We start from the raw sequence: 24,997 nt of genomic DNA on the forward strand, positions 1-24,997 counted from the left end.
GGAGAGAAGGTGAAATCCAAGTGCCTTTCAAGGAGATAGTGATTGAAAGCATGTGACATTCACTCTGCAATTCAAAAGAATTCTGAATTGGAGGACCCGATCCCTAGAGGAGGAGAGATCAGAATATACATTCCAAGTGACTCAAAGGAGTTAAGCCTTCAACTCTGTTCTTCTGCCAGACTCATGACACCCCGGGGGGTAGGGTTGTATGACTTCCTGGGGAAGTAATTTAGGAGATGTTGCTGCTTCTCTCGAAATGAAGGCAGAGAACAGCAGTGGGATAAGATGGAGAATTGAACAAGGAAGATAAGTGAAAGCGAGTATATCAAATTGAGTTAGTAAATTTCTAACACTGTGCAGCTCCCCAAACTTTGAACTCCCCCAGGGAAAGAAACTCCTCATTGATTGGTTATTTGATCACCTAGTTTGAATTCAATTTGGTTATTTAATTCTCAGTAGTTATTATTTGCAATAATTATTGCTTTACTATGTGTTGGTAAATAAATCTATAAATCTTCATAGAGTAATACAGTGGACCTTGATGTCTACTTATATCAAGTCCAATATGGTGGACAACTCTCTTCCATCTTATAGTTACGCCACCTGGAGAATATTGTTCCTAAGATCCTTATGGCGGGGGCAGGGATAAAAAAGAGAGCGTGGGAGCTTTCAATGATTTTAGTCCCATAGTGACACAAAGCATTGTGATCATAATTTATTTTTCAGAACCATTCATATAAGAAAGAAACAATGACTATTAGATGGTTACAAACTCTCTACTCTGGAAATTGACCACCTGCTTTTACCCATGTCCCAGCCAGGGACTTGTTTATTTTATTAATTACAACTCTTTTTTAATTTTATTTTATTGATTCACTGTGAGATATAGTTACAAGCTTTCATGTTTGGATTACAATCTTACAATGATCAAACACCCATCCCTCCACCAGTGCACATTCCCCACCACCAATATCCCGGGTATACCCCCCTTTCCCACCCTCCCCCTGCCTCCATGGCAGACAATATTCCCCATATTCTCTCTCTACTTTTGGGCATTATGGTTTGCAATGCAGAGTCATATTTGGTCCTTTATCTACTTACGATAGATAATTTTTTAATTTAAAAGGTAATATCTTTGGCCTGGCTAGTATGCGCTGACATTGTAACAGGACTAAGAATTCAGAAATGTGTATGTTATAGTTTCTGGTCTCCAGCTTATTCTACCATTTAACTTTGAGTTCACATTGGCTTTGAAATCTTTTTTCCTCTTAATTTTTATATTGCTTGGCATAAATCAGTGAACAGTTAATGAAAGACTCCATGGCTTATTGACTTATAATCAACAAGATATTGTGTTTCCCTTGCAAACTTTTAATTTTAAATACTTCACTGAAGGCTTTTTCAGAGTGTCTCCTCTTTTTCTTTTTAACTAAAATGATTGTTGAGGACTCTGCTTTATATTGGCCATATGTGGGCCTCTCTAATATGCTCCACAAGTAACTACAAATTCATCTATTTCTCAGTATTACCTTGTGGTTTATTTCTGATGTTCACTGAAGCAGGTTTGTAAATTAATATTAATTTGAAATGCTCTATAGAAAGTTTCATAGCATATCAGTTGAAAGCAATTATCCACGGAAGAGTTTTTATATGAGTCAGTCTTGCAAATACATCTCATCTACTTTTTGAAAGAAAATAACTCTTCTTTTAAAAAAAGTACACTTTTCTTAGAAATGCTGTTATGTCTGTTCTTATTAACTCACTAAATCGACACTTTGAACTGCCTCTACCCAAGGTACAACTCGTTGACTTTTTCTAGCACTTGGATTCTGAAAATTTTAATACATTTTTCATGATGTTTGGTTTCTTTCTGTTTCTCCCTCCAGAGTACACGGGTGGCCTTGGACCATCTGGAGTCTGTGCCTGAGAAACTGAGCCTACTAGAAGATTTCAAAGACTTCAGAGTGAGAAAAATTTGGCTTGTCTTTTTCACTAGTTTTATCTGAGTGAGAACCCTGACATCTTCCTGATGTGCAAAAAAAAAAAAATGTAGGGAGAGAGGAAAGACTTGGAAAACATTGGGGATTTTTCGCTTTCAGTCTTACCAGAGATTATTGACATTTGTGAAGTTGGGATTTAAATGAAACTTATTAGTTAAGTTATAGGAAAATCAAGATTTTTGTGTTTGCACCCCACCTGCCTGTGCTTAGAGCTTACTCTTGGCTTTGTGGTCAGGGATCACTCCTGGTAGTGCTCAGGGGACCATATGAGGTGTCAAAAATCCTCCCAGGTGTGACAAGCACAGAAGGCAAGCACCTAACTGCTCTACTGTCTCTCTGGCCTATAATTGAGATGCATAGGATATATCTCTGAAGCTCATTTGGTCCCCTGGAACTCTACCTATAGTTTAGAGAAACCTGAGAGTTAAAAGTGTTACATATAACATTGACAATGATAACCAGATTTAATTTGTGAATTATCTTCCTTAAAATTGCATTTGTTTTAGAAATAAAATCCTATAGAGATCAGCCCTGCACTATAACACATGCATTCAGATAGAGTCATAGATTTTATATCATGCTATTAAGTGATAAAACATCATATTTAATATCAAATAAATAAATTATATTTGTGAATTTTGCCTACTAATTTTTTTTGTTTTTAAGTTTCTGATTCAGAGGAGATGCAAAGCAAAATAACACTGTCATCTAGGTATTTCAGATAAGATTCAGGCTAGAGAACATATTCGAATGCCTCCTAGGAATGCACATATTATGGGAAATTTTATTATACTTTTGGTTTGGGAGCCACACCCAATGGTGCTCAATGCTTGCCCATGATTTTGCACTCAAGAATTACTCCTGGTGGTGCTCAGAGAACCATATTTGGTGCTGGGGATCGAACGATAATCAAGTGCAACGCAAGTATCTTGCCAACTGTGCTATCTCTCTGGCCCCTATAATAAACAATTTTAGTGTTTTCTGATTCTTTGACCTTGTGTGGCTAAAAAGAGGACAAGAGTTTCTCTTTAAAAACTCTTCACATTAGCTTTAAAATATTAACTTTAGGTTTTAAATATAATGTTTTATAGATTGACCTTGTAATATTGATTTATTGAATAAACTAATATAATGCAGCTCTCAAGGTATGAACTTGTAACTTTTCTTTTTGTTAAGCATAGGTTGATAATTCATAATTTTTTTTAGTGGAATCTAGAGTTGAGTTGATATTTCCAGGAATCTAAACTATCACTAACAGAACAAAACCTGGTGTTTTTACTATATTTTACCAAAGTTTCACTTTTTTTCTTATAACTTGATTATGTATTTATATTATAAATAGAAATTTAGCCTATTTATGAACTATGAACCCAGTGTCTAGGAAGATTCAATTTCTATTCACATTTAAATGACCCAATGTGAATATCCAGCTATCTACATTGTTCCTATCCTTTCTTATTTTTCCTCTGTAGCTAATGGCATTTGTCACTGAATATCAAAAGCTTTCCTTATGTGAAAAATAAAAGATTAACCTTTAACCACAGCTCACTTTAACCTTTCTCTCTTATATTGACCAAAATAGTCATATGTATAAGTCTACTATTACAGAAAGTTTTTTAAATTATTATTTTTTATGATATGAGCTAATGCTTATCTACATAAGCCTAAGGTATTTCTACACATGTTGTTAGATCTACATCTTTGAGAGAATAGCTTGAAAATCCCAAATTATTCTTTCCAGTACTAATCATTAAATTGAAATGTTTATCTTTAAAGCAAAAAGAAGCTCACCAGCTAGTAGCAGCCAAGTCCTTTATATAGCAATTACAGTAGGGGCTTGTAATTATGTATGTAGTGAAAACAGTAGTTTGTAGTAACAAGTAGAATCTAAGTTTTATATATTTTTCTCAGTTCCCATTGACATCCTATAGATGTGCATTATTTTCACCCATCCAAATAATCAATGTAGGACCGTGTTTTTATTTGTAAGGTAATATCTGAGGTGATCATTTTCCCTTTAAGGTTAAGAATTTAGGATTACTTTATATTGTTCTCTAAGTACCAATTACTTATAATCCGTACAGATATACGTTGGTACTTCCTTAGTTTAATGTTAGGTTCTGACTTTTCATTCGTTTACTAGTTGTACTGAATTTTCATTTTGTTATCAGTTAATATTCTTTGTCTTTGCAGGATTCCAGCAGTTTGTCTGAAAGAACGGATGGGAGATACACCAAGTACAGAGTTCCCAGACAGTCATTTCAGCTGCAGCAAGACGACACCAAGTACAGATGCAAAAATTTCAAAGTAACGTCCTTCATATACCTTTTTCTCCTTTGAACATTATTTGCTTTTCAGGTTACGACCTTCTAAAGAAACCGCTGCAGGGCTTATGTAATGGGATTTGTAAAAGACAAAACTTGCCTTGACACATGAAGATAGATTTTCAATTTTATGGGAGTATAGAATAAAAATCCAAGTATTGGCTTGTAACTTCTCATCTGGAATCTAATCCTTAAATTTGTGTTGTTTAATATGCTGTTGTTTTCCTATGAAAAGTGACTTTCCTTGAGAAATTCTGCTAATAGGAAATGCCAGGAAATGCCTGTTCTCCTGGTTAATCTAAATCTTAGGGTGGATATTTTCTTTCGTCAACATGAAAGTATAGCTTTTCTTAGCTCTGAAGTCCCCAGTAGGTCAGGTAGCTAACATATAGCAGTACTTTGTAAATAGCAGCTTTGATATTTATAGTCAATCTCTTCCTGAGGATGTGAACTCCATAATAATACTGCAGCTTAAAGTTCATAAATGTAGAATCAACAGGAGACTGGGAATATTTGATTATATTAGCAAAAGCCTACTGCTCCTCAGAATCTGCACAACATCCATCTCTATGGAGATAATTTTCCTATATTTCCTTTTTATGTATTTTGTCTTTTTAAAAATTATGTATTTCTTTATTTTTTTTAAGAAAATTTAGGCACTGTAACTTACAGTGCCATTACTGATAGGACTTCTTGCATACAATGTTCCAGCAGCACACCTTCCACCAGAGTTTTCCCCTCTATCCACCACTGTCTCACCCCCACCATGGTAAACTCAGTTCTATAGACCAGTTTTGTTTGTGCTTTTGAACCCATTTGACCCTAAGAAGCTATTAACCCGGAGTAAGATTTCTCATCTTTGGCTTCATTGACACTGGGCCTGGATCATTTTGCTGTGGAGGCGGTGCTATGTATTGTGCATTATTTAACGACATCCCTGGAGTCTGTTCACTAGATACACACAGCATTTCCCCCACCCTGAGTCAGGACATCTGAAAATGTCTTGCTGCCTATCCCCCCAGAGGGGGAAATTCCCCCCCCCACAATGACAACACTCACATGTAGATAATGAATCTCTGTTTGAGTGTATCTGTCAGGTTATGGGGGTGGGGAGATGCGGGGAAGAGAGAAGCTGAGAGCTCTTCTGACTTGTTCCTTGACTTGTTTATAATCTTTAAACTTTAATACGTATGAATATTCATTGCACAATAAGTGTATATTCACTTATCAAATTCAAATTAAATTGTGCCTAGTAAGCTTCTTTCCTCCTCTGAATGTATTTGAATAGAATACTCATTGGCAATAGACACCCTTATTTCCACAGTTCCCCCACAGAAAGCTTAAAATGAGCACTCTATTGCCTTCATCCCAAACAGACACACAACCATCATGTCACATTATTGATACCCTTAGTGTGCTGTTGTGCCATTTCTTATTTGATTTCTATAGATGATATTATTGACTGTAGTAGTGGTCTAGTTTTCTCCTATGACAGATTTTCAGTTTTCTAAATTGTCTTCCAACATTCCCATTGGGTTCCATATACTTAAGCATTTTCCACCACTTAACAGCATACTGCTGACCTGGAGCAGGCTTAGGCAATGATGGCTAATAATAACTATTCATCACTGGGTGCATGACAGAACAAGCCATGTGAAATTATATTTTTTTTTGTAAATGTCACATGCTTTATATGATTACCTCATTTAGTATTTTTTGTAATCCTGTTGGGTTAGCACTATTATTTTTTTCTCTTGCTACTGAGGAAATCAGGGCTATTGAGTAATGAAGTGGTGAAATGCTGAATGTTCCTGTCTTTATGGCTTTATGTCCTTGACAATTAGACTATTTTGGCACGCTTTGGACTCTGTATATATTCATTTTCTAGAAGTCACCAGTTGGGAGTAAAAGTAAGTTGTCTTCAAAAATACATAAATACAGCCCAAGCTTCTTGGTTAAACAACTATCTAGAGGCAAATAATATGTTTAAAACATAAGTTTCTATTATAGTCAGATTTGGTGTCAGGTGAGTCAGTACTGTCTGTTGATACCCAAGTGACTATAAATCAATGCAATATGTAAAGATTTAAATGTTTAACATGTTCAGCAAACATTTCTCACTGAAGTCATATATAAGATTATGTTTGCAGAGTACAAGGAAATCAGGTGTGGTGTATAAGTCAGGGCACTTAACAAAATTAGAAAAAAATTGGAAATTTTTTAAAAGATAGTACAAATACTAGAAAGAGTCACCAAACACATTTTATGAGATGGTATTCCGTATTAATGCTAATTAATCATTTCAAAATGTTTATCTATTTCAGTGGTATATATGTAGACCATGAATATGTATCATCATATATAGCAGATGACTGGACCAAATTAATACAGTAATTTACCACAAAACTTATGAAAAATTACATTTTTCAAAAATCCTGTGGAGAGGTGTAGGATAACATTGGGTTTGTCTTTTTAGCCTTGCCGCAGGGAACTTAGTTTACCTTAAAGCAATGTCCTTTCTGTATGGACACAGGAAAACAGTTAATATTATGCTCTTGTAACTTGGGAGTTAATTGACTCCAGTAATATTTACTCCTGGGCATCTGCTTTCTCGACTCAGTTGCCCTTAGTTCCTAGCACCCCAAAAGCAGGGTCCCAATGAGGGATGGAATGGACCCAGGGCAAGCTGTGAGCTACCCTGGCATCAAAATGGGCCAGGCCAAAGTGCCACAATACTCAACTATAAGTTGAGAGCATGGTCATGGACAAATGCTGTCATGATCCAAAAGTAATGACGAGACTAGGGCCCTGCTGGGGTTAGGAAGACTAACCTGGCCTGAGGACGATGGTCTGGAATATATAGTGAGATGTCCTCAGAAAGAACCAACTTTAAGTTTGATATATCTCTTACTGTGCTCCTACAGAATGACATTGCTCAAATATTAGAAGTAGATTTACTATAACTAATTAAGTGGATTACTAGCTGAGGAAAGAAAAAAGCAACACACCCTTGTTTGGATCCCACCCTTAAGTGGATCTCCTAGTAATCTGGAGTAATCTCCTTAGGTGAGATTTTGTTAATCTCCTGGAGGAGTGGCCTTAAACCCCTCTTTGTTGATTTGTTAATGTTCAACCCACTTTTGTGTCACCACCCTGTGTGATTGCTATATAAACTAAGACTGTAAGAGAAGTAGGGGAGAAGAAGACATAAAAGCAGAGCACAAAGCGAAAGAAAATCAGGGAGTCATCTGAGCCAGAATCAGGGGAAAGAAAAAGCACAAAGCAAGTCAGAAGTAAGAGTCAGAGTCAGAAGTGAGAGTGAGAAGGGCTCCAGAAAGAGAAGCAGAAGGGCTACGGAGAGAGAGATCAGAAGAAGAGAGATTGAAGAGACCAGAGGAGAGATGACAGAAACAGGTCAGAGGAGAAACTACAGAGACAGAGACATAGATAGAGAGAGACAGACAGAAGAGAGCGCAGTGGCACACACAGAAGCAGAACATAAGGAGGAGTCATCCCGATCCAGTCCATACACAGCAGCTTGAGAGCACCGAATGCAAGAGGCAAGAAAGTGTGTCACTCCGAGAGCCCACGAACAACACACACACATCACCCCCTTCCATGCACGATGTTTGTATTTTTTATAAAGAGGAAAATATGGGTTTCTTTTTTTTATTTTTTTGGCATTTTGGGTCACACCCAGAGATGCTCAGGAGTTACTTCTGGCTCTTCACTCAGGAATTCTGAAGGTGCTGGGGCACCATATGGGATGCCGGGGATCAAACCTAGGTCAGCCCCATGCAAGGAAAAAGCCCTACTTGCTGTGCTATTGCTCTGGCTGCTTATTTTTTATAATTATAGATACCAATGATCATTTACTTATATATCTTTTATGAAAATAAATTATTTTGAAAAACAGGAAGTAGCTTCAAAGGAAGAAGCTACTTTTAGAGGTAAGGGTATGAGATGTGTAAGTGGTATAAAACATGGTCTTCGGTAGGTCGTAGTTAGTCATCTTTATCCTAAGAGATAATCTTGCACACTTGTTTCAGAGCAGGTCACAAACCACTACCCCTGGATCATATCCAGCCTGCTGATTGCTTTTGTAAATAATTATTGATAATGAAGTCATAATTATTTACATATTGTAACTGCTCACAGTCACTTATTGCTATTCAGTGGCAGAGTTAAAATAGTTGAAAAGGAAAATATGTAGTCTACAAAACCTTATATGTTTATTCTCTGATTCCCTATAGAAAAATTGGCCAATCCCATTCTAAATAGAATTCAGCAATCCGTTCTCTCTTTCTTTACACAAATGCCACTTCTTTTTTGTCAATCAAGTAACTCCTCCACCAACCTCTTTGAAAATTCATAATATTTCTCTGCCCATTCAACAAATATCCAGTGAGTAACAATTGCGTACCAGGAACTGATTGGACACACAGGACTCTGAACATTGTCAAAGAGTCTTGCCCTTTTTGGAGCTTCCATTCCAGTTATGATACATTCTTCTCTGTTGTCATGATTGTTTAAATAATATGACTTTCAACAAGGACTTATTGAGTGTCTACTTTGTGCAAACACTTTACTATGGGACTAGAGAGAATAGCTTACAAAATTGTTATCAATTTTTTTGAATTTGTTAACAAATTCAAAACTAAAAAAAAAATAAGGCAGGAGAAAGAAAAACAGATTACAAAGGAGGCTGGCTCAAGGGCAGTGGGAAGTCAGCAAGCAGAAAGATGCTCCTGAGTTTTTTGAAAAGAGTTTTGTGATGACATGATACAGGGAAGTGTTTCATCCACGTCGGCTTGAAAGAGGAGATCGCTGTTTGTGTTGCAGGTGTAAAAAAACCTGCCTGTGTAACTGTGGACAGACAATGACTGTTGGAATGACAGAACCATGTTGGCAATGAACTCCTCTCCTGCTGTTACTGATGTAAGAAGACAGTGAGATGTCCACAGGTCCGCACCTGCTGGTGGAGAGGAAAAACAAGCAGATTGTCTTTCAGTGGGCTCGAGTCCATTTCCTGCCATTATTCTCCTAACAATCACCAGGACAAAAATGACCCGATTTCTAAGAAACCTTTGAAATTTTTCAGCAGGATCATTGTCTACAATTGTTGAGGTCACAGTGTAGCATTTTACCAAGATGACCGAGTGACTGGACAAAGCCTGCTGCAAGATTCAGAGTGCAGTTCAAAACCGAATATGACACAACCTTTCTCCCATCGTCATGTAGACAAGCATTTCATGGCCTGTCTTTCATCTGTGGATTTCTGTGCATGTCACACCATCTTCTTTGCTGTCCCAGCTGCTTCAAACAATAGTGTGTCTAAAAGTCAACCAGCAACATAGCCCCGCTATTCTGTAATCACAAAGACACATGGTGTTTTTTTTTTTTTTATCTATGAGAGCACTATTTGCTACCTGCCTCTTTTATTCTGCTCTCATACTAAATACGTGGCTTTAATTAGCTCAGACTTTTGCAAAAGTAGAATGAGAGAAAGCATGCTTTGTTCTCATCCACTTTCCTGGAAGGAAAAATCATGATTTTCAGCTTTTAGTTGAAGAATTTGCACCTTCCTTTAAAATAGGTGGCTGTTTTACAGGATATGATGAATTAGTTGAGGGAGTGTTGATAATGGTTTTCAGCATGGTTTATAAATTAGAGTTTGCCAAAGCCCAGTGATATTACATTTGTTCATTGTAAGCATGTGTGTATTGTAAGCACATGTTTTGGTCCCAGAAGCTGTTTTCCCTATCTTGAACCTCTCAGGGGGTTGTTTATACTTTGTCATAGCAATACTGGCTGTTAACACTTTTTCTCTTAGGTCAGCCATTTCTGTACATATCTTAGATCTTCAACAAATAGTCTGCTAAAGCAGGCTATGATTAACTTGTACAATTCAAGATTATATAAGATTTTCTTTAATGTCTATTAAACTCCGTGACGAGTGCATTATTCTGGTAACCAGCTTTACAAATAATGTTTGGGAATGAGAATAAAAACCAAGGGGGAATTTCAGAAGATTTACTTACATTACCCTAGTTATCTCATTTACAACTACTTCTCTCCATGCTCGGATGAAAAATCATCCAACACCTGCTAGACAAATATGGTTTCCCAAGCCAGAAATCATATGCTGTTCTTTTTTTTTATTGAGAGGAAAGGGTAGACCATTCACTAGTGGCAGTGCTTAGGGCTTACTCCTGCCTCTGCACTCAGGGTTGATTCTCAGAATTGCTCTAGAGAAGAAATACAGTGACAGGGATCTAACCGGGGCCAGCTGCGTGCAAGGCAAAAGCCTTCACCCCTGTACTACCTCTCCCGTCTAAATCACCATTCTCTTAGGCTTCTCCTATATAGAGATCTAGGTTGCAAGGCTAATATGAAAGTTACGTAATAGGAAATTGTATAATTCTAATTGAATGATAGTATTTGGGATGTGCAGTTCTACAATATCATATGAATTTTAAGGGCAAACCCTATTTCATCGTTGATCCAGAGTATACACTGAGCTGATGAAACATGTTAGGTTGGTGGTTCGTGTTTTTCAGTCTGTGAATTGCTAATAAAAGCTAAACTATTTTTTTTTCAGTTCTGCTTAGATTTTATGTACAAAGCTATACAGACAATAGAGCCATACTAATATCTGACAGAAATTGCTTTTATTGGTCTTATTGGTGTGTGTGGAGAGGAAGTCAGGTTTGGGTCATACCTCGCTGTTCTACAGACTCCGCTCTGAGCTTGGGGCTCGCTCCTAGAGCTGTTTTATGAACCATTCAGCCTGGGATCAAATCAGGGGAGGCAAGTGCCTTGACTTTTCTGCCATCTCTGCAGTCCTGAAGGGGTATTTACTTTGAGGTGATAAAGTATTCACCAGCTGTAAAACTTAACTAGTTGATTTTAAGTTGCCCTTTGGAAGTTAAACAAAAAGCTGCCAAATGAATGAACCCTGAGCTTAGAGCTAGGGGCAGTACTAGCCAGGCCTGAGGGTGGCTGGGTGTGGCTCCTAAACAAACAGCCACCAAAACCAAGCAAACAAACAAAAGAATAATGGACCCAACCAGAGCATTAAGATAGACATTTTGGTGAGAGTTTTCATCATAAATGGGTGCTGGATCTTGTCAAATGCTTTCTCTGCATCTATTGACATGATCATATGGTTCTTATCTTTTCTTTTGTTGATATGATGAATTATGTTGATTGATTGATTTCCGAATGTTAAACCATCCTTGCATCCCCGGGATGAATCCCACTTGGTCGTGGTGTATGATCTTTTTGATGAGATGTTGAATTCTGTTTGCTAATATTTTGTTGAGAATCTTTGAATCCATGTTCATCAGGAATATTGGCCTGTAGTTTTCTTTTTTTGTGGTGTCTTGTTTGCTTTTGGTATTAGGGAGATATGAGCCTCATAGAAACTGTTTGGGAGAGGTTCTGTTCTTTCAGTTTCCTGGAAAAGCTTGAGAAGAACTGGAAACAGGTCCTCTTTGAATTTTTGGAAGAATTCGCTAGTGAATCCATCTGGACCTGGGCTTTTGTTTTTGGGAAGATTTTTGATTCCAGTTTCAATTTCCTTGATATTAATAGGACTGTTCAGGTATTCCTGGTCTTCTTGGTTCAGCCTTGGGAGATTGTAGGAATCCAGGAATTTATCCATTTCTTCTAAGTTCTCTTGTTTCGTGGCATACAGCTTTTCAAAGTAGTCTCTGATAATCTTTTGAATTTCTTTGGTTTCTGTTGTGATGTCCCCTTTTTCATTTATGATTCTGTTTATAAGGGTTCTCTCTCTCTTTTTGTGAGTCTTGATAATGGTTTATCAATCTTGTTTGCTTTCTCCAAGAACCAGCTCTTGGTTTCATCGATCTTTTGGATTGTCTTTTGGTTTTCCATGTTGTTGATTTCTGCCCTGTTTTATTACCTCTTTTCTTCTGCCTAGTTTGGGCTCCTTTTGTTGGTCCTTTTCTAAAATCTTAAGCTATGAAGTCAAGTTATTTATGTGGGCCCTTTATTCCTTCCTGAGGAATGTTTGCAGAGCTATAAATTTTCCCCTTAATACGGCTTTAGCTGCGTCCCACAGGTTCTGGTAGCTTGTGTCTTCATTCTCATTTGTTTCCAGGTACCTTTTGATTTCTTCCTTGATTTCCTTCCTGACCCACTCATGTTCAACATCGAGTTGTTTAATTTCCAGGTGTTTGATTTGGTTTTCTGCGTCTGTGTGTGGTTAACTTCTATCTTCAGTGCATCATGGTCTGAAAAGATAGCTGATACAATGTCTATCTTCCTGATTCTGTTGAGATATGTTGTGTGGCCCAGCACATGGTCTATTCTGGAAAATGTTCCATGTGCACTGGAAAAGAATGTGTATTCCCTTTTTCTGGGATATAAAGCCCTGTATAGATCTATTACCCCTATCTCTTCTATTTCTTCCTTCAAAGCCAGTATTTCCTTGGTGGGTTTTAATCTTCTTGATCTATCCAGGGGTTATAGGGCAGTGTTGAAGTCTCCAATTACTATTGTGTTGCTCGAGAACTTGGCTGGTCCCTCATTGGGTGCGTACACATTTAGGAGTGTGATTTCTTCCTGCTGTACATATCCCAGTACCTACTTCCCTTCATCAGTGTCCCATTTCCCTTCAGCCCTTTAGCCTGCCTCTATGGCAGGCACTGTTTTCCTTTTCTCCCCCATTTCAGGCATTTGCTTGCCTTCCTTCCTTCCTTCCTTCCTTCCTTCCTTCCTTCCTTCCTTCCTTCCTTCCTTCCTTCCTTCCTTCCTTCCTTCCTTCCTTCCTTCTTTCCCTCTTCCTTCTTCCTTCCTTTCTTTTTAATTCTTTGTTTCTTTTCTCACTCTTTCTCCCTCTTTCCTATTTTTTTTTTCTTCAGCTCCCTTCCTTCTTTCTGATGGTACTCAGAGGCTATTTCTGGCACTTTGCTTGTGGGCCCTCCTAGTGGTGCTCAGGGAACTTTGTAGTGCTGGAGCTTAAGCCCAGACCTTCCACATTGCAAAGACTGTGCTCTGGCCCTCGGAACTCCCTGGAGACCAGGCCCTCTGTCTTGCATCTGAAATCAGTATCACATGTTTCTGAGTATCATTATTTATGCCCTTTTTTTTTTTGAGAGGAAGCACACCACACCCAGCTGACTGTACTCAGGGAATACTGCTGGAAGTGCTTGAGGGACCAGATGTGGTACCAGGGATTAAATTTGTGTCAGCCTCATCTAAGGCACCCTACATCTCTGTACTATTTCTCCTGCCAAATGACAGTTTTTATTTTTTCATCTACTGTGAATAGATGTGATTTTTGAAAGTGGATTCAAGTAATATAGCACCAAGTCTGAATTAGGTATTTAAAAAACAAACCAGATAAACTGATATTATTAGTGAGTTGTTAGGGTTATGGCATCTTATACAATAGAATATCATTTGGGTTTAATCAAATGGTCTCATTAAGCACAATATTTTTTTTTAATTCTTTTATTAATTCACCATGTGGAAAGTTACAAAGCGTTCAGGTTAAAGTCTCAGTTATACAATGCTCAAACACCCATCCCTTCACCAGTGCACCTATTCCACCACCAAGAATCACGATATACCTCCCCCTCCCCCCCACCTCCCCAGCCCCCCACCCCGCATGTGTAACTGGTAAATTTCACTTTACTTTCACTTTACTTTGATTACATTTAATATTTAAACAAAAAAAATTCACTATTATTGATTTGGAGTTTCTCCCCCCTAAAGTCGATCTTAGCACAATATTTTTATGAGTTTGTTCATTTGTAGATGAGTGTAGCTTTGAACTTATACTAGTAGTATGTAAACTTTTATTCCATGTGGTAAAGATAGTGACTTAGAAACACAGTTTTTTTGAGGTGCTTGTCAGTTTGAACAATAAATGTAGTACCAAGAGGATTTAGAAATGATCTGACATTACCTTCAAAGTTTGTGCAAACAAAGGCGTTAGGGATTGTGAGAGTGGCCATCTCCTATATCCCAAATTTAGAACAGAATATAATCTCATTTGTGTACTTGGTTATGATTATGTATGAGCACCATTGAGTTTCTTTGTGTAAATGGAAATGTGTTCAATTGTGCAATGTTGCAATGGAAAGAGAAAAAAAGTCTTGCCCTTTGGAGGAGGTTAATAGCTAAAATAATAGCCTTTACAGATTGAGCTATGGAAGTTAGACTTTAAGGAAACTATTTGTCCATATATATATCTTGCAAAGAATAGTTATCTGTGGAAGAGGTTAAGCTTTTTTCAAGCACCAATGAAGTATTTGGAATTAAGATTAGAGAAGAGATAGGGTGGTACATTGTTAGGCTAAAGATAAGTTCAAGAAAATATTTCTATCCCAGATTCAGAAACAGAAAAGTGATTTTTTTCCTTCTCTCCAGGGAAAGGGTTAGACAAATTAAAATTTTCAAAAATTAAATGTATCATTTGTCTTGCAAACTTTGGACTTATAACACTCCTGAGAGAAAAATACTTGGTAGGCATCATTAAATATTAATCATTAGAGATCAGTTTAGCAAAGAGATTTAGTCAGGTTGGAACAGCTTTTAAGAAACTAATTATAGTGTGGGTTATGAAAGAGAAGTAGAAGAAAAACCAGGGAAAATATTAGAAAATGCAAGTCTCTTCTTTACCCAGTGGAATTTTTGCAGGGAATTCTAGTTAACTGTCTTGTTACAACTTAAGACAGCAATAAAAATAAATTGTGTAACGGGTTGCAGAGACAGCAGGTAGCATGCTTACCTTACCGCTGACCCGGATTTGATTCTCAGCACCCCTTATGTCCCCCTGACTTCTCCAGGAATGATTCCTGAGCACTGTCAGGAAGAAGCCCTGAGCACTGCTAGGTATGCCCCACTCCTCAGAAAAAAAAATTGTGCTAACAATGTAAGAATTGGTGAAAAGTAAAAGTTAATATGCTAACATTATAAAAATCTTCCTTTTGAAACTAGCAGTTTTTAATGCTAAATTATTTATTAAAGAAAAGTGAGAATTAGAAAAAACTCATCTTGTGGTCACCTTGCAAGATGCAGTTATGTAAAAATATAGATTTATTAAACTTGAAGGATTTTTTTCCTATATATTCTTTTATGTTGATTCTTTAAAGGACTATGGAATATTTTAGGATGAGTGATCTTTTAGCATTTGTGTCACTAGTTACGTTTCTAGTAATGAGAAATAGTCTGACAGACTTTTGATGAATTGTAAAATGTTGGGACTTAGAGACATATTCAAGTTAAAATGTGTTTTCTCTCCAGAATAAAAAGAAATATGTATAAGAAATTCAATAATTTTAAATGGGAAGAAAATAGTTCTAAATTACATGTACCTATAAAACATAGTATGAAATATATAAACCAAAAAGTAATAGAATTATCAGGAAAAAAAGGAAAAGTGCATAATTATAATTAAATATTTAAGCATTTCTTTCATGATAATTGGTAGGACAAAGTGATGAAAAACAATATTTAGAAGAGGGGCTGGAGTGATAGCACAGTGGGTAGGGTGTTTGCCTTGCACATGACCGACCTGGGTTCAATTCCCAGCATCCCATATGGTCCCCTGAGCACCGCCAGGGGTGGTTCCTGAGTGCAAAGCCAGGAGTAACCCCTGTGCATCGCCAGGTGTGACCCAAAAAGAATATATATATATATATACATATATATATATATATATATATATATAGAGAGAGAGAGAGAGAGAGAGAGAGAAGACTTGACCAGCACTGTTAGCCAGCTAAACCTAATCAAGGTAGAAATAAAAGAAAAAATTAGAAAATATTTAGTTATATGAAAAGTCTATCAAAATGTGTGGGATTCAAGTAAGTAGTGCATAGTGGGAAATTGATAACTTTAAAAAGGTATTTACAAAATAAATATCTTATCAATAATCCAAGTTTCTACCCAAAGGACTGGAAACAAAATTAAACCTAAATTAAGAAAAAGGAAGAAAAAAAACCAAAAAGACTACGAGTGGATATCAGTAAAATTGTCATGGAAAAATAAGAATGAAATCAAAGCTGGGATGAGTTTTGTTTGTTTGAGGGAGTGGGTAGACAGCCCGGGATCCCCTCCTGGTGATTCTCAGCTGTTCTGCTGGCAGTTCAATGCTAGCGCCTGAGAACGCCCTGCTGTCACCCTGGAGTGGCCAGGGAGTGTCTTAGGCCACCCCAGCAGGCCGTGAGGGACCTCTCGGGCGGGCTCTCGGGCAGGCTCCATCCAACAAAGCTTCCTGGGATCAAAGCTTTCCAGGGATGAAAGCTGCGGTGGCTACCTCTAGATCATCCTGCACTTTCTCTTAGGCTGCAAAAATGAGGTGTTTCTATTTTTTCTTTTTAAGTTGCATCAATGAATTTGAAATTTGTTTGTTTGATTAGAAAAATACAAGACATACAATTTTCCAAAAAAGAGATATTTCTAGAACTCATACGGACACTAAAAGGATGACTAAGAAACTATAAATAACTGCCAATAGCTTTGAGCTCATGAAACATCCTCCCCGTTTCATCTCCGAGTTCTCCATCAGAGAGTTGATGTATGTGGGCATTCCCTGGAGGCTTCAGAGCTCGTTTCTTCATCCACACCTCGCGGCGAGGACCTGTTTCCTCGTGTTGCTGCAGTTAGTATGGAGCTGGGTCCCTGCACTTGCACTGTCAGTGTCCCCCTTTCAGGGCTAGGGAAGACTGGGCGAGCTCGGTCAATAGTGCTCTCTTCTCCCTTCAAGGATATTAACCTTCCTCTTTGGTGCTCCTGTGTGACTTATGTGGGACCTCTAGCACTGATTTTGGCGACATGTTCTTTTCGATTGTTTTGGTCCAGATTCTTGTTATTGTGGTGAATTTGGGAGGTGTTTTGATTGAACGAGGCTTGTGGACTAATGACCTAATGTGGTTGGGGTAGCCAGGCTGCCGTCCTGAGAGTTCAGTAAAGGAGACTGAGAGATGGGTCCAGTGCACTATGAAGGGGGAAATTAACTGGTGGCCGCGCCCCTCCCCCCAGCTCGTACATGTCGGGGGTGAGGGGCCCCGTTTTGGCACAGATTCTGAAGGAGAGTTCTGAGTCCCACTTCTGGCGATCTTCTAGAGCCGCCAGTGTCCCCTTTCGCCGAGGCACCCCTTTGGGCCCTTGTGGCGGAGCAGGGACATGCCTGCTTGTTGGCACTGCTTAACACACCGTCCCTTAGAATATACTTGGAGCCTAATGTATATGCTTTTCTTTTCAGAGACAATCTGGAAACTGACTTGCAGTTCCTTTTGAAGTCCCCATAATTAGGGGCTGGAGAGATAGCACAGCAGGTAGGGCGTTTGCCTTGCACGCGGCAGACCCGGGTTCAATTCCCAGCATCCCACTGGTCCCCCGAGCACCACCAGGGGTAATTCCTGAGTGCAGAGCCAGGAGTAACCCCTGAGCATTGTCGGGTGTGACCCCCCCAAAAAAAAAGCAAAAAAAGAAATCCCCATAATTAGTGAAAACCAAAATCACGTGGTTAAACACCCCAGGGTCTTCATCTTAAATATGCTTAATCTCCTTTTCTGTATATGAAACCTAATGATCTTGAACTATCTGAGAATTATGTCCATGCTATTCACTCAGAATAAGTTGACCTTTTATGAACTTTTTAATTTGGCATGTCATATTTGCATATATACATATGTGTAAACAGCATTTAGTACTCAGATTAAAATTTCATCAAATATAACATTACATAAGGCATTACTGTATGTCGGGGGGCTTTTTTCTTCATTTTTTTTTTAGAATCTATGCCACCTCACTCACAGCGGTCTTAGCAAGAATACTGGATAACATTCTTGATCTATTCTTCTCCTGTTAGCCTCAATTACAGTCTTTTAACTAGCATTCCCATTTCAATACGCGCAGCCCTCTGATCTTTTCTTTACATAGGCTCTAGAGTAATGTTTGAAGAATAAAAATTAAAGCATATCATATCTTTGTTTAAACCTTTGATTGCCTTCTGATTGTACTAAAAAGAAACAAAAAAACTTTCTTTTTCAAAGTTTTTGAGTGCCACCTGACTATGTTCAGGGCTTACTTGTGGCTCTGCACTCGGGGATCACTCCTGGTGGGCCCTGGGACCATATAGGGTGCTGGAGATCTAATTCAGGTACGCCACTTGCAAGGCCAACGCCCTTCCCACTGAACTGTGACTCCAGGCCATTTAAAGAAAAACAAAATTCTGAAACTGGATCCTGTAACCTGGTCCTTATTGTCACCTTGTCACCGTTCCTTGAGACTCAGTGTGCCTAAGCCATGGCACGTTCCTGCAGTTCTCACTTCATCACCTTCCCAGAAATGTAGGACATAGCACTGTAGCACTGTCATTCCATTATTCATCGATTTGCTCGAGCGGGCACCAGTAACGTCTCCATAGTGAGACTTGTTGTTACTGATTTTGGCATATTGAATTTGCCACGGGGAGCTTGCCAGGCTCTGTCATGAGGGTGGGACACTCTCAATAGCTTGCCAGGCTCTCCAAGAGGGTGGAGGAATCAAACTCAGGTCGGCCATGTGCAAGCAAACACCCAACCCACTGTGCTATCAAATTATAATTCCTGCAAAACAAATTCCTTAAAATTATTCCCATTTAAACTCCCTCTTCCCATCAATCCATAAATTTTTATTTGATTCATTTTTTAATTCTTATTTAGCTTTCCAACATGGCTTCAAGGCTATCTCCCAGAGGGATTTAATACCTCAAGTCTAAATGTAGTATTTCATTTTCTAGTTCTTATTATATTTTTATTATGTTGCTTTTCCATCATTATTTAGTGGTTCTATTTTCTTCAAGCCCAAATTATATTCTTATGTTCTCAGCTTTGTAGAGGGACTCCAAAACAATGCTCAGAGCAGTCCTGGTGATAATCAGCCAGCTGGGCTACTAGATGATACATGGTTGCTCAGGTCCTGGAATGCCAGGGGTCACAGGGGCTACCCCTGTGTTATGCAAGGACCACTACAGCCATTCCTGCTGGTGCTCAGGGCTCTCCCAATGTGTACCCAGTTATGCCTGGGGGACCATGAGCTTCCAGAAATTAAACAGATGTGGTACATGCAAAGTATCTGCCCGAAACGCCTGTGTTCTCATATCCCTAGCCCATCACTGGGTTTTATGTGTTCTTTGATTAGCTCATGGTAGGTGCACAATAAATTATTATTGAATAAATGAGTGAGAGAAAAAAGTATAGTAAATAATTGTTTTTATTTTATGAGAAAAAAAGTACAATTTGACCATTTACCATGGAGAAATGTGTTAAAACATCAATTTTTATTCTATAAGTAAAGACATTTGAAGTTATTCCCATTTTCAGCTAAAATTTAGGAAGGGCGTTCATACCATTCATGAGAAGAAGGATCTTTTCTCTGTTCATTTTTGTGTATTAAGTATTGTTAAGTGACTAATAGGATTAGTTATAATGATTATGGGAAGCAATATAGTTAAATATAGCTAGTATTTTAACCACCAAATTGTCTTTATTGACTTAGTAGTCTTCCTAAGAATTTATGATAAGGAATAGTTCTAAATATGGAAAAGATCATTATATTTAAAAATATTTCTCATAGTGCTATTTATAAGCTTAAAACACTAAAAACTACAGACTAAAAGTAGCAACTGAGTTAAACATTGTGTCCTTCTAGAAAATATATGAGCAACACAAAATTAAAGGTTAGGATAATATAATAACTTTGAAAATGTTTATAGTGTTAATCTAAATAAATGAAGAATACAGAATTTCATAACAGTGTTTACAAATCTTATTCACAAGTTTTAAAATGACTAGACAGAAATATGTCACATTATTATAGCCATAGGTTATTTCCTTCATTTTTTCATGCTTTAAACATACACACTTTTTTGTGTGTGTATGTGTGTGTGAGAGAGAGGGGGCAGTTTGGTTTGGGGGCTATACCTGGTGATGCTCAGAGCTTACTCCTGAATGGTTTTGTACTCTAGAATCACTTCTCATGGTTCTCAGGAGATCTTATGAGGCACCAAGATCAAATCCAACCCCCGTACAATCTCTTGGCCTCAACACATTTTTCTTTCTTTTTTTTTTTTAATAAGCATTACGATTGTGCTGAATTGTTCCTAAAGGATTATCCACACAGTGACCAAGATTATTGAAGTTTTGCGAGAGTTCAAGATGCCACTCTGTCTAACGTTCATCAATTTGAAGAAGGCCTTTGATTCTATTGAGACTGAAGCAGTCATCAAAGCCCTAGCCAAACAGGGCGTTCAAACTGAGTCCATCAAGATGCTCTTCGAGCTGTATTGTGGATTCACCACCAGGATCTCACCATTCTACAAGGAAGTGATCATTGACATAAAGAGAGGGGTTCGGCAGGGCGATAATATTTCACCGAAACTCTTCAGTGCCACCCTTGAGAACGTCATGGAATGACTGGAATGGGAAGGAATGGGAGTGAAGATAGACGGTCGGCAACTGCACCACCTCTGCTTCGCTGATGACATCATTCTCATAACGCCAAACATTAGCTAAGCGGCACAAATGCTGACTGACTTCAACCACGAGTGTGGAAAGGTCGGACTGCTGCTAAACTCAGCAAAACAGTGTTCTTGAAAAACAAACTAGTCCCTGACATTCCATTTGCTCTCAATGGAACGAACATCTCCAAATGCAGCAGCTATGTGTACCTGGGTCAAGAACTCAACATGAGGAACGACTTGGCACCAGAACTGCACAGGAGAAAGAGAGCAGCATGGAATGCCTTTAAGAGCGTCGAAGAAGTGGTTAAGAGGATTAAGAAACTCCGGCTCCAGGCATGTCTTTTCGACTCCACTGTTCTTCCTGCACTAACTACGACTCAGAGACCTGGGCCCTACACAAACAGGATGAGAACGCTATTAGGGTATCCCAAAGAGGAATCAAAAGAGCTATACTAGAAGTATCACGTCTCACTCAAGTGAGAGAAGAAATCCGGAGTTCTGACCTCCTTTGACAATAAAGAATCAGGGACGCTGTCTCGTTTGCCAAGGCATCAAACATAGATGGGCCAGACATGTAATGTGATTCAGAGACGACCGCTGGACTAGAGCTGTTACTGACTGGATTCCACGGGTGTCAAAAGAACATGTGGCTACCCACCTATGAGATAGTCAGACTTCTTTGTCAAAACCCTGAATGAACAGTTTGAGTCTCTTCCTGTTCCTGGAGTGAGCAGATTCCATTGGGCTACACCTGCATACGGCAGGGACAAAGGGAGAGGTTACTGGCACCCGCTCGAGCAAATTGAAGATCAATGGGATGACAAGTGACAAGTGAAGTAATACAATAAGCATTACAGAATGACATTAAATTGTATTATGATATGACTTATATGTTGAATTTGATCTTTAATACACTAAAAGAAGCCTGATTCTTACGTTTTATAAACGTGTTCCTAAAATGCCATGTTCTCTCTTTCAGGTTGACAGAAGCTTTACAGAAAGTTCTCTTACTCGGGGCTTAGATCACTCACCCACTTGGCAGGGTCACAGCCGCTTCCTGTCTAGTCCACAATTTTCACTCTTGAATTGTAAGTAATGAAGCTTTGAACAGTGGTTGAAATTGGATTTTAAAATTTAAGAAAATGCAACTCATGGAAAGGTGAAAGTGTAAGGCCCAATACACGGTAGTAACATTCATCATATAAACTAGAAATATGTTTCACTATGAAATATGGAAATGTGAAAATATACATAGGATCTTTTCATGAGTAGGTCTGGCTGGGATTTGCCAGAAAAAAACTGAATTAATCAACCAAAATAATCATCTAATTTTAGTGTGGAAATCACCAACATGCATGACTGGGTGAAGGAATATAAATACTATTATAACAAAGCTAAAATCTTCAAAAGGTAGAAATGTTTTTGCACAGAATTATTCACAAGCATTAATGTTGTTCTAATAAGGAAAATATTACTAGATTTCATCCTTTGTCTTCACTGTAACCTATTGATCAAATGTCATCAACATCAACAAAATGCAAATCTGTTGACCAAAAATACCCTTATCATTTAGACCTTCTTCCCTTTCCTACTGTACTTTTTCTTCAAGTTTCAAGTTTAATATTCTAAAAGAAGCCTTTAGGATTTATCATTTTAAATGGTTTCTGTTGTAAAGCCCATAATGCACTACAATTATTTTAAAAATTATTCTTTCGGGATAATTATAAAGCTAGCTGTTGAGCTTTGCTTCTAAATTCTAATCTTCATCTTAAACTCAGTTATGATTGGAGCAGTTCGTCTGTGTTCACCACTTTTCCTTCCACATGCTACATAGTAATTACTGCATAGTAAATACTCAGTTAATATAGGATTGTTATATGTATGCATTTTTTTGCTTTTCTAATATCATCTTTATTCAGACATTGAGACCGAAATATTATATGATCATTTAACTCTTTAATTTATGAAAGATATATAAAACATATTGAATTTGACAGCTTTGTCGTTTAGAAAAAGGCTAGATTGCTATGAAATAAAATATCAAAATAAGACTCAAAGAAGTAGGTCAATTCCAAAATTTTTAACTCTAACTTTTGATGATTTATATTCATGGATTCACTGAATAAATATTTATAGGTTTCTTATAAATGATTTGGTTTTCAATATATCATGATTAATATATTCGAAAAGTTAAGCATTTTCTCTTTCCTATACTTAGCCTATTGAACAGGTGATTTTATATATCTACATAAACCCTCTGCTATTCCAATCTGACTGCTGCTTTCAGTCCGAATCATGTCTCAGTTAGGGTTCCTCTCAATATGATAGTACAGCTTTTTAGTGTTTTATACTAATCAATGTAAAAATTATTCAAGTCTCTTTGGTGTACAAAAACAGGAAGGAGGAAGGTAGGACATGGCATCTCATAGTAATCCACGTATTGAAGCATTTTAGAGCCTCGAGATAAACAACACTGTAATAAAAGCAGTCTTCATTCTACTAATCCTTAATGTTGCCATCCTGTCTTTCATGCGGCTCTTTTGGAAAGCTCCGTACAGGGAGGTGCCTTCAAAAAAGAAGATATTTGGGGGCTGGAGCAATAGCACAGCAGGTAGGGCGTTTGTCTTGCACCTGGCCGACCCAGGTTCGATTCCCAGCATCTCATATAGTCCCCTGAGCACTGCCATAAGTAATTCTAATTCCTGAGTGTAGAGACAGGAGTAACCCCTGAGCATCACCGGGTGTGAGACCCCTCCAGAAAAAAAGACGTTAAAAGATATTAAAGAGGTGGGGGGACATCAAGAACTTTGGGATTTTAAAAAATATTTTGAGAGATGTTGATGACAGAATTTAACATATAATCAGTAGCATTTTGTTATCAGCTATGGTCAGTTCTCTAACATAAATTTCTTACAGACAAACATACATTTATATATAAATACATCTGTTCAAAAGGAAACTAACAGCATGATTTGGATGAAAAATACTTATTACAGTTCATATTATAAAATCTGACTGAAATATTTAGCCTGAAAAGCAAATTATTTGTTAATTTACTATGCTAATAAATCATTTAATTTATTATCCCATAATTTTATGTCTCCCTCTTCTTATTAACATTTTTCTCTCATGACTTTCCTTCCACACCTTCTCCCATGGTCTCAAGAATACTTTATAATAATTGCTTTTCTGATAAATTTGAATTTTCTACTTTACTCATTTTTCTTAGTGTCTTATTTCAGAAGTGAATTAGAGTAACACACTCCATATTTATAGCATACAAAAATTTCACCATACTTATATCTATTTTGTTTATTTTTTTTGTTTGGGGGCCACTCCCAGTGATGCTCAGGGGAAACTTCTGGCTCTGCACTCATGAATTATTCCTTGTTGGGCTCAGGGGATCATGTGGGATATCAGGATTGAACCCTAGTCAGCAGCTTGCAAGGCAAACACAATACCTGCTGTCCCATCTTTCCAGCTGCATCCTTCATCTTTAAAAATTAAAAAGGAGAGATATAAAAATCAGCAAAGAGGAAATGACCCCTCCAGTAATTTGATCATAACGAGCTAGACTAAATATTTCTTTTCTTTTCTTTTTCTTTTTTTTTTTTTGTGGGGGGAGAGCACCCAGAGGTGCTCAAGACTTAATTACTCCTGGCTCTATGATCAGAGATCATTCCTAATAGTGCTTAGGGGACCATAGATACCAGGAAGGAACCCAGGTCAACTGCAGGTAAGGCAAGTGCCTTCCTGTCTATACTCTCTCCCAGCACTAATAAAAATTTTCCTTACACTTGAGCAATTTTTACATGCTCTCCAGTATATAGATATATAAAATGGGCCTTCAACTTAAACATTTGCTAACAATAAATCTTAAAGAAATTTATTTTAAAGCTAACTTTAAAACGTAATATAACCACTTTATGGAATCAGGACCCCCAGATTTAATAAAGCTGGGATAGAAAGAACAGATGTATTTAATTTGGGGAGGGGGGTACACCTGGCAATGCTCAGGGGTTACTCCTGGCTTTGTGCTCATGAATTACTCCTGGTGGTCCCATGGGGCAGTTTATGGGATGCCAAGGATCGAACTAGGGTTTGGCTGTGTGCAAGGCAAGTGCTCTACCTGCTGTACTGTTTCTCCAGCCTTAAACGGATGCCTTTTAAAAGAGTATCATTCATGTCTT

The 24,997-nt window shown here is 37.9% G+C and overlaps 1 protein-coding gene across 1 annotated transcript in view; it reads left to right on the top strand.

Moving 5' to 3' along the window:
- The window catches only part of CEP128 (centrosomal protein 128), a 465,435-nt gene that overhangs the window by 432,720 nt on the left and 7,718 nt on the right, over window positions 1-24,997 (top strand). The window contains exons 22-24 of the mRNA XM_004610293.2: window positions 1,887-1,964; window positions 4,194-4,307; window positions 21,787-21,895. Coding sequence (XP_004610350.2) covers window positions 1,887-1,964; window positions 4,194-4,307; window positions 21,787-21,895 — 301 coding nt within the window. The remainder of the gene's footprint in view (window positions 1-1,886; window positions 1,965-4,193; window positions 4,308-21,786; window positions 21,896-24,997) is intronic.

The sequence above is a fragment of the Sorex araneus genome, chromosome 3 (assembly GCF_027595985.1).
Source record: "Sorex araneus isolate mSorAra2 chromosome 3, mSorAra2.pri, whole genome shotgun sequence".
Taxonomy (NCBI): Eukaryota; Metazoa; Chordata; class Mammalia; order Eulipotyphla; family Soricidae; genus Sorex; species Sorex araneus.